The sequence below is a fragment of the Neolamprologus brichardi genome, chromosome 19 (genome assembly GCF_056152115.1).
Source record: "Neolamprologus brichardi isolate AB-2024 chromosome 19, ASM5615211v1, whole genome shotgun sequence".
Taxonomy (NCBI): Eukaryota; Metazoa; Chordata; class Actinopteri; order Cichliformes; family Cichlidae; genus Neolamprologus; species Neolamprologus brichardi.
Window position 1 is genome coordinate 12,104,758 of NC_142122.1, and position 9,907 is coordinate 12,114,664.

At 37.9% G+C, this 9,907-nt stretch overlaps 1 protein-coding gene across 2 annotated transcripts; it reads left to right on the plus strand.

Moving 5' to 3' along the window:
• The first annotated feature begins 1,803 nt into the window (after nucleotides 1-1,803).
• zgc:101744 (Receptor expression-enhancing protein 6-like) lies at nucleotides 1,804-9,130 on the plus strand. Of its 2 annotated transcripts, none has more exons than XM_087833063.1 (6): nucleotides 1,804-1,911; nucleotides 2,008-2,142; nucleotides 6,145-6,238; nucleotides 7,441-7,579; nucleotides 8,086-8,276; nucleotides 8,476-9,130. In XM_087833063.1, the coding sequence occupies exons 2-6, from the start codon at nucleotides 2,028-2,030 to the stop codon at nucleotides 8,480-8,482; spliced, it is 546 nt and encodes a 181-aa protein (XP_087689189.1). In that variant the 5' UTR covers nucleotides 1,804-1,911; nucleotides 2,008-2,027; the 3' UTR covers nucleotides 8,483-9,130. The 2 variants fall into 2 exon arrangements, with proteins under 2 accessions (XP_087689189.1, XP_087689188.1); XM_087833062.1 differs by having other exon boundaries at nucleotides 1,805-1,911; nucleotides 8,086-8,254.
• The last annotated feature ends 777 nt before the right edge of the window (nucleotides 9,131-9,907 follow it).

Consider the following 9,907-nt stretch of genomic DNA (forward strand, 5'->3'; position numbering starts at 1 on the left):
TTCCTATCAGGTCAAGGTACTCATTCTCCTATGACCTTGAGATCAACAAGGTATTTTCACCCTTTACCGCTCACTGACACTTTCTGTTTTTCAGACCATTCTCTGTATTGGATTAACGAGCAGTTTAGAAAGATCTGAGTTACATGTCCTGAACAATATTTGTTTTGTACTTTGGTTGTTTGCTGTAAGGTTTTGTCTACTCAGATTGCTGTGACTCAGCTTGTGAACACACAGAAATCCATGGGTGAGGTGGTTTTTGTTACACAAATGTAAAGCTGCGAGGCTGCAGGCAGTGGCTACTTCCACTGTTACAATAATTATTTTCTTTTATAAAAAACACAACTGGTTTTATTATATAAAAATTTCAAATGCCTTTTAAAAGTTTACTTTACTGCAACAGCTTATTGCAGGTTTTTAATATATCCTGGTTGCCAACATTGAAATCACAAGATAACTGCATAAACACCCTTTTTCCTAAGAATCAAGACCTGCCTAGACAATTACACTCTACATACAACTTTTATTGTTATAAGCTACTGGAATCAAGAGTCAACACTGGGATATTAAAGTTGTTCTCAATCACTTTGGTGTAATTCTCACATCAGGAACATCACTCTTACCGCTCTTAATGCAGTTTTCAAAACAGTTAAGGCATTTTAACTGACTTATCCTTGCAAAAGGCTAGTAAATCACTTCATCTCTGAGATTACTGAATAAAAACCTTGGAATTATACAATTATGCAACTATATGCATCAGAAAACACACAAAAAATATATACAAACTGAGAACATAGCACCAATTACTGTGTAGTCCAGTAAAGTCATGCTAGCAAGATTCAGCAACCACTTTATTAGGTACAACAGAGTACTTCGAGCTGAGAGGGAAATAGTGACCACTTGTTATAAACAAGGTATGCAGAAGAGCATCTCTGAACTAACAACACATCAGACCTTGATGCAGATGGGCTACAGCGTCAGATGACCACACTGGGTGTCACTCCTCTCAGCTAAGAACTTTAAACTGAGGCTACATTTTTCACCAAAATTGCGCAGTAGGAGACTGGGCGGGGGGCTGTATTCAAATGACCTCCCCAATGACCAGATCTCAGTCCAGAAGAGCACCTTTGCCACGTGGTCAAAATTTGAATGAAAACGTGAGCGCAACTGTGTGATGTTATCATGCCAACTACAACTACAAATAATTAACATTCCTTTAATGTGCACATGGTGACACAAGAGTATGTGTTTCTTTTTGTTTCAATAAAACCTCTTCTGAGAAAATGTGTTTGTATTTGCTTTCAGTTGAAGGGCAACTTCACTGCTACCACTGACAGTGACTGGCCTTACTCTTTCTTACATTGCAAGAACTTTTTATACATGTATACAGCTTTTTAGTATATTCTGGTTAGCAACAGAGAGAGACGTTTTCTGATAGAAATGTAAACACCTCATGCAGATTTCCCAGGTTTTTCTTAAAAATTCTTACCTGCCTGGACAAGTGTACTGTCCAAACAACAGTTAAAGTCATAGGCCGCTACGATCGAGAATTACTACGTTTATTAGTGTGCATGGATACACACTGATAAAACTTAGTAAACAGTCAAGCCTTGTAAGTCAAATATTAAATTCATCCGGTGTAACTGCAGAAGTGGATGTGTGGGGAAATTAAAGCATTTTAAGGATGATAGCGGCCCAACAGACTAGCAATGTTTCCTGGACCTCCAAATGACTGAGCTTCTTCAAACGTGGGCAGCACAAACCGTTTATTTCATCAACTGTAGCGGCCAGCTTTTGTCAGTCGAGCTTTGTGATTGGTCAGACACATCCAGGCTCCTCCCCTCTGCCACCACAGCCCGGTGGAGTCATCGGACACCCTCACAGCGGCAAGTTTTCGGGCAAGTTATCAAGCAAAGATTAGTAAGTAAACCGCCCGTTTTCTTGTAAACTCCTCGAATTTGGGGTCATGTAACATTTGTTTTGTCTTCTGTACGGTTTTGTTTCGGTCGCAGGCTCGGGAAGGCCCGAAAATGAGTCACTTTAAGGAGCGCTTCGTGACTCTGCTCCATGAGAAGAACTGTGTGACTGATCAGTTGGCAACACTGGAGCAAAAAACGGGAGTGAAGAGAGAGTATATCGCCTTGGGTATGTTAACAGCTCACGAGAATAAACGAACAGCTAGCTACACAAATGTACTTTAAAACACTGGAAGTGTTTATTAACTTTTGCTTAGGAGTTACCCCTCTCCTCCAATACTTGGCACTATATTCGTGTTAAACAAGTATGCCAACGTTAGCTTTTTAGCTGGTAAGCTGTCACTCAAACGGAAACTGGCACACAGTTGTGGTTGCAGTGTTCGTGAGTAGTAGATGTTTCATATCCTCCCTCTCTCTGTTAGCTGGCTCATTTTATTTCTCTCTCATGCAAGAATGCCAAAGTTCATCCAGCTCAGGCCCTAATGCTTCACTACTGCGTTTGACCTGGTTTAAAAGTACAAACACACACACCTATATGTACACATACAAATCTATTTCGAAGCGTTGCTGCTGAATGAACTGCTTCTAATATTCGAGATCCACCACCAGCTGATCTCAGGGGTATTTTTATCATGTCCTGAAATATCCAGGGTCAGAAATGGAGGGAGATTCTAGGATGACTGGTTATACAGCTGCAAACAGATCCACTCCTTTATTGCAAATGGTGCCCCATACTCCTTAGCTATTGGGAGTTTTGTTTTGACGCTACTTTGTAGTCAGTTTGCACAGTTAAAGTCAATAAATGTCAGACACCTCAGGCAAGGTTGTGCTTACGATGCCACTCAGCTACAGGAAACACCAGGGTGACCTACATTCAAACTCACTGTCTTCACTCTCAATTGATCAAAAACGGTTGTCTGTTCATGGCAGAACAATGGCATGCCTTCAGGATAACCAATTTCAAGGTCGCAAAGGATGAGAATCTTTAGTACTGTATGTGAAGTGAAAACCTGAATACAGGCAAAGATAAGAAGTTCCAACAAACAGTACTCCAACATAAGTAAAAATGCAAAGATGACTTTAAAAAAGTACATTTGGTGACTAATGTTGATAATTGAAGGTTTAAAAATCTCTATCACCAATATTTCATCAGCAGATTTATTTTTATGTAACAAATACTACATATTTTGGGAAGGATCCTTCAAAAGAACTATGGCTTTTATATATGTGTATACACAAAACAAAACATGTCATACTTTTTCATTAATGTAAAAAAAAAATTAGACACAAAATTTCAGATCTATACACACGTGTAGCATAGAAAAGCCAAACGTTGCATTCGAATGAGATATTAAGCACAAGCTTCTTTTTTTTTGTAGACTTTTTTGGGTTTTACTGGAAGTGGTTAACCATTAAACACATGGCAGTCAGCCTTAGTAAGAACCATGTTGGGCATGCCTGCTGTTGTTGTATGGGCTTATATTTTCATACATATATATATATATATATATATATATATATATATATATATATATATATATATGCAAAAAGCCAGTAGTATAAGGAAGGCGATTTTGTACTCAAGTTGATGTTGAACACCGTCTATCTCAAGTACTTCAGAATGATTCCAGTTACACAGTTGCTCTCAAAAGATTGATAAAACAACCGCTTGCACAGACAGTTGCTGTCAGTCAGTGTTTCTGTTTTAGATCTACATGCAAGTACATCCATGTTTTGTTTTCCCACACCCTCCAGCAGACTGAATTGCAAAACAAATACTCTGGACTGTATGTAAACACTTCTACCTGTCTCTACCCTATAATTAATTAGTAGAACCACACAGAGCAGCCAAATTATACCATGCCCTGTCCTGTTTGCAGAAATATCTGCTTAGCGTCTGGCCAATTTATAAGTGCCGTTATAATGCTTACTTGATATTACGTTCACATTTTGGGGTAAAAATGTGTTGTACACTGAAAAACATTTGAGTACAATAAATTCTTTTCTGATTTCTCACTATAATGTACTGGACTTCACTTTGATCTGAGCTAGTTCAAGAACCAAGCTTTGCAACTGTCTGCAGTTTAGCTGAGAGACATCTCAAGTTCATGCTGACTCCTGCAACACTCTGAAGTGTGAATGCTAATGTGCTGACTGGAGTAGAGATGCCTCAAGTCAGCTGTGTGCAGCCAGTTGACTGGGTGTTAGTAGTTGTGCATAAACGTCACATTTTTAAAGTCAACTTCCACCCCTCACCCATTGTACTCATAACAATGGGTCTTTGTCATCATTTGAAATTAAGTCAAACTGGATTTTTAGCTGACCTTCAAAAATTATATAAAAAATACTTTTGAGTCATTAATCACAAGATCACACATCTATGTAATGACTTCTGTGCACATTTTCAGTTGTTCCACAACAAAGATGTTAATGAATATAGATACACAGTCATTGTCCAAGAGAACTCCATGAGTTTCTTTGTCCTATTATTTACTGCGATGATAAAAATCAAGCAGTTGTGGTTTCATTATTTATCCAGTTTCTTAACTACTACATTTCAGGGTTATGAAGTAATGACTCTATGTACGCTGTCAAAATCTAGTGGGGAAAAAGCATTTTCTTTATTGCTGGCACATTGGTTTGAAAATTACCATATGCTTTTAGTGCTTTGTGCTGCAGCTGGTGTGTTTATTTACACTGGCCATTGTCTGTAACCTAGCCTGGGGTCTTCGCTGTCAACCGGTTCTTCCAGTTTGGTCTTCATTAGGGAGAGAGAGAGAGAGAGGGCGTGAGCTGGATAGGCTGGGATCAGCACAGATATTTGTATATGAGCTGTGACAAACAAATGAGATGTAAAGAGCAGGCAATGGTTACAACAGGATCATATGCTTTTAGTGCTTTTGATAATGTATGACCTTTTATATTAGCTGAATTTAAATGAACAGTTGAGTTTTGCATATATTTTAATAGTATATTGAAGTACTGACATCTACAGTACCTTGGAGATTACACAATGTTTGTTTTTGTTCTGTTTTACATCAACTCGCTACGGAGTCACCTTAGTTACATTTTATACTGACTCTCTGTGTGTTAATCAACTCTGAATTGCTTGAAACTCCACCTGCCTCTGAAAGCTACCACCCGTTCATCCCCGCAGAGATCTGTAGCAGGGATATAGTATTATTATTGTATTTAGTAAGCAGTAACTGGGCTACAAGCAGTGTCCCAATATTCCTCGTTTGTTTTCTTGACAATTTTGTGGTAGCAAATATTTTTATGATTAAAAATATTGCAATTGTACATATAAATATGTTGCAGGGATGAGAGATGACCCCACTTGGCTTGTTTTTTCAGGTTTACATGAATAGAGTTCCTACGAAATTTCAATGAGATGTTATTTAAAACTCAGTGTTAAAAAAGCTGAAGAAATATTATTGGGAAAATCTTGAGTATGTGACAGAAATTGGTAGGTAAACCTTTGCATGCTAAACTGTAGTGTGTATCTGCTGTTTGATAATTGAATTCAAAGTTACAAGTTGGCAGTTCTGTAGTATTTCTGGTTTTTCAGTTACATGTTTATTATCTTTATTCATGGCTATAACATGCCTTAATGCTGTGTTCTAGACCATATTATATTATCCATATATCGTATTTACTTTTTAGCATGACAGGGAGTAATTTCGTGCCAGTCAATAAATAAGGAACTTGAGTCATTTCCACTCAAAGTCAGTCTGTTTCCTTAGACACAAAGTATACACACTGAATTGGGAAGTCATGTTTTTAAGATACTGATTGAATTGTAGTTTCACATACTACACACTATCATAAACATATTATTTTAAGTTGCATAAAACCTGTGGTGTTGTGGAGTCAATCATGCCTGAGGTGTGTAGGCTTGAAGTCTATACTTTCATGTGGCTTAATGAGCTTTGAAATGTATTTTAAAAAAATCAACTCTTGTTTTGGCTGCATTAATATCAGTGTTTGGTGTGTGTTCAGTGCTCCTCCTGATCCTGGTACTGTGTTTTCCTCATATCCTGCTGTGAGACACACAGTAATGTAGCTTGACATTAGAAGTGTTTGTAAAGTAACTGGATAACCTCACACTCCCCTCCCTGTCGCGCCGTCTGCTCACAGCTCACTGCCGCCTCTCGTGTTTCTCTCTCTGCAGGTTTCCTGAGTTTTGTTGCGATATATCTTCTGTTTGGATATGGAGCCTCACTGCTCTGCAACCTGATTGGATTTGTGTATCCAGCATATTTCTCGTATGTATGACATCTGTTCAAAAAAAATGTCCACTCTAATATATGAACGCTTCTTTTAGAATCCAAAGTTCAATGTCAACCCAACCCAAGACTGCTATTACTAATACTGATTATGGCTTTTTCAAGGTAGTCAGTCTGATAATACCAGTTTATATCTGTGTTACTGATGTGTTTTAGTGGCATGCTGCATTGTTAATCATTAAATATCCTTGATAAGACTAGTGCTTTACCTGCTGTTACATGAAAAAAAGAACATGACAAAAGTCTATTTTGCCAAACTTTTACAGATTGCTGACCATTTCCTATTCTTTCAGTGTTATTATGAAAAGCGGGTTAGATTAAACCAGTGTAAACATGCATTGCTTGCATGCCTGTGTCTATGTTGAAGCATGTATGGGGCAGTGTAATTTCTTTACTTCTTACTGGCTGTAAAATTAGGTTTTTCTATCTGATTTTCTTTTCTACAGGATTGTTTCTTTGTGTAACTGAAGCTCAATAAGACAATAATGTGGAAAAAGAAAAAGCTTTACTAAAAAAGGCTACATTGGAAAATAAGTTTGACTAACTTTGCTAAAGACTTTATTTTTACATAGAAGAATTTTGGTGTGGGATGATTACAGTGGGCAGTAACTCATTCAGTGTACATATTGGCATAAATTCTGACATTCATACTGTTGACCAACTTTCAGCTCACCAAATCACATCATGCATGTCCCCATGAGACCACCTGTACTACAGCCACGGATTTTTGTAGAAACTAACAAAGCTGCATGTAAGAACGTAAATGTCTGATGGAGTTAAACAGTCTTTATCTTGATGTGCAGTGATTTGCACTGATGGGAGAGAAGCACAGATAATAGTTGAATTTGTGGTTTTCAAGTGGTCATCATATGTAACTTCTGCTTCTGGCAGCATTCTGGACTAAATGAAGCTACTTCCAGTAGTGAATTCATCTCCAGCTCTGTGTTTGGGAAAGGGCAACTTGAGACAGTGTCTCTACAAGTTTTGTTTTTTTTCCCCCTATAGTTCATGTAGCTTTGCAGAATATTGACCCTCTCCTTTCGTGAATTTCTTGTTGTACAGTGCTGCTAATTGTCACATTCGCATAATATCATCATATCAGGTTTAGAGTTTAGACTTTTAATGTTAATGTACCATGGATGGCGTGACCTCATCAGTCTCTTGTTCTCCTCTCCATTCAGTATTAAGGCCATCGAGAGCAATATTAAGGAGGATGACACACAGTGGCTCACCTACTGGGTTGTTTACGGACTCTTCAGCGTTGTTGAGTTCTTCTCTGACATCTTCCTCTTCTGGTTCCCCTTTTACTATGCTGGCAAGGTAGGCTGACATTTTAATATGGTTTTTGTGGTTATTTTGTACATTATCATTGTATGCAGCTGACACTGGCCCAAGTCTGCTCACACTTTCATGCCTTAGATAGTCATACTGTCTTGAATTACATAAGGGCAGATGGCTTTTCTTTTACAGTGGCGCTTGCCAACACCACCCTCTTGTGGATATTTTGTGTAACTGCTAAATAAAAAATGCACTATGCAGAAATGTTTTTACCAAAAAAGATAATAACAGTAATAATATGACATAATGGAAACAAAAAGCCACCATACTGATGAAATACTGTGGTCTTATTGTTATGACGATTTTGGCTCACCTTCATTAAAACACTATGTTTATATTGAAAACCTGAATCCCAGTATACATTTGTTGATTGAACTTCTACAAAGACTGCAGCTAACCACTCATTTTCATTATCATTTCATTATATTATATTCATAAAATGTATAGCTCTCCCTTTTATTATAACAGAAAATTTGCTCTTTTTACAGTGTTTGTTCCTCATATGGTGTATGGCTCCAGTAACGTGGAATGGCTCCGAAATCCTGTACAAGCGCGTGATCCGACCATTTTTTCTGAAACACCAGGCCACCATGGAGAGTATGGTCAGCGATCTGAGTGCCAAGGCTAAGAACATAACTGAGACCGTCACAAAGGAGGGTGAGCCCTTCACAGTGTACATGCAAGTACAGCCACGTTTATACTCTGCATGTATCGCAGCAACACATTAATACACAAGACAAACTTGTGCATGACCACACAGTTTCACACTATCAGAATATATCCTCATATACAGCAGTCTTATATTTTTCATGTATTTTCTATAAAATATTATGTTTTTTTTTCTGTTCTGTTTTGTCCTTCCCTGTATTTTTCATCAGCTGTTAACCGGGCCCTCAACCACGAAAAGGACCAGTAAGAAACATGGGAAAGCTGAGTGACAGGAAATATATGGGATTGCCCTCCTCCTGCTTCTATGACACTCTGGTGACTGGTTTCCATCCTCTCTTCACATCATGGAAGTGTCGCACTTCTAAAATAAATAAAGCCGTTTTTACTTCTACATCAGTTTGCTCCTGTTGGTACTGCTAAGGCAATCGGTGAAACTGTGACCTGTTTTGTGAGCTTTTCTTTTTGTTTGTTTGTTTTAGTGTGACAAAATATGTTAACATAAAAGAAAAATACAGTTTTATACCTGCAAGTACTCTGAGTAGTCGGCATGTCGGCAGTGTTGTCTAACTGAGCCACTAGTGACAGAAAACCAAGGTTGAATAACAGAATAGTTATAAAAGCAGGTTACCCTAAGATGTGTTCTTTTTTCTCTTTTTTTAAAAAATTGACAATCAAAACTGGAACATTTGGGTCATTGGTGTCTTCTTGCTTTTACAAGCTTTATTTTTGTTTGTACAAAGCAGAATTTAAAGCTTGTTATGAAGGTTCTCAGTCTTTAACCTGACTTCTATGTTTTTGATGTCTTAATTTATCACCTTCTAATGATGAACCAATAAAACTGGACCCCTGCGTCTGTCTTTACTATCTGTTTCTTTGAGAATCCCTTTTCCAATCACTTCACATAGTGCCAAATTGGATTTTATTTGTTCTGGATTGCAACATTCATGCAACAGTGATTTTTATTTTTTATTTATTTTTTAGCAGAGGTAGTGAATCAAGGAAATTGTGCCACTGGATCTGTACCCTGTAAGGATTTTGGTCTTTACAGCAGTATAAATTTTTTTTAATATAGAATTTTATCTGCAGTAATTTTAAAACTGGCGTATACCTACCTAAGATTTACCAGTTTCTCATTTGTGTATAATAACTTATAGTGTAATTTCAGACCAGAGGTCACAGGAAATGTTATTTAATGTTTTTATTTTGGGGTTTGTTGCAGGGAAAATACCACTGTCACAGTCTCTTTATTACTTGATCTTTTGACCTGTCCCCTGTAGTATATTTACCAGCTTTCAGATAGCCCAACCACCCACGCATTAATTTGTGTTTTCCTCTTTATTCACGCTTGAGGAGCTCTGAATGGGAGTTCCTTTGTGATTGTGCGCTGGATATAATTCTTTGGAAATGGTGGATGGAGCCAGTACGGTGGCCACACTCCACCTCAGGGAGAAAGGAAGGAACCCATCTGGAAATGGCTCCTGTGAAGATGTGCCTGCTGGGTGTTTTGTTGTTGTGTAGTCCCTCAGCCGATGGGTTATTGATTTAACAGAAATGGGACCCAGACACCAGTTATTGCACTTTGTTGCTGTGTGGTTTGAGAAAAGGCTTTTTATTGAGTGTGAGGGCTGTAATGGCTTAGGA

Coding starts and splice junctions, on each gene's coding strand:
- zgc:101744 (XM_087833062.1), top strand. CDS start 2,028: ATGAGTCACTTTAAGGAGCGCTTCGTGACTCTGCTCCATGAGAAGAAC. Junction 7,580..8,085: donor CCTTTTACTATGCTGGCAAG/GTAGGCTGACAT, acceptor CTCTTTTTACAG/TGTTTGTTCCTCATATGGTG. Junction 8,255..8,475: donor TGAGACCGTCACAAAGGAGG/GTGAGCCCTTCA, acceptor ATTTTTCATCAG/CTGTTAACCGGGCCCTCAAC.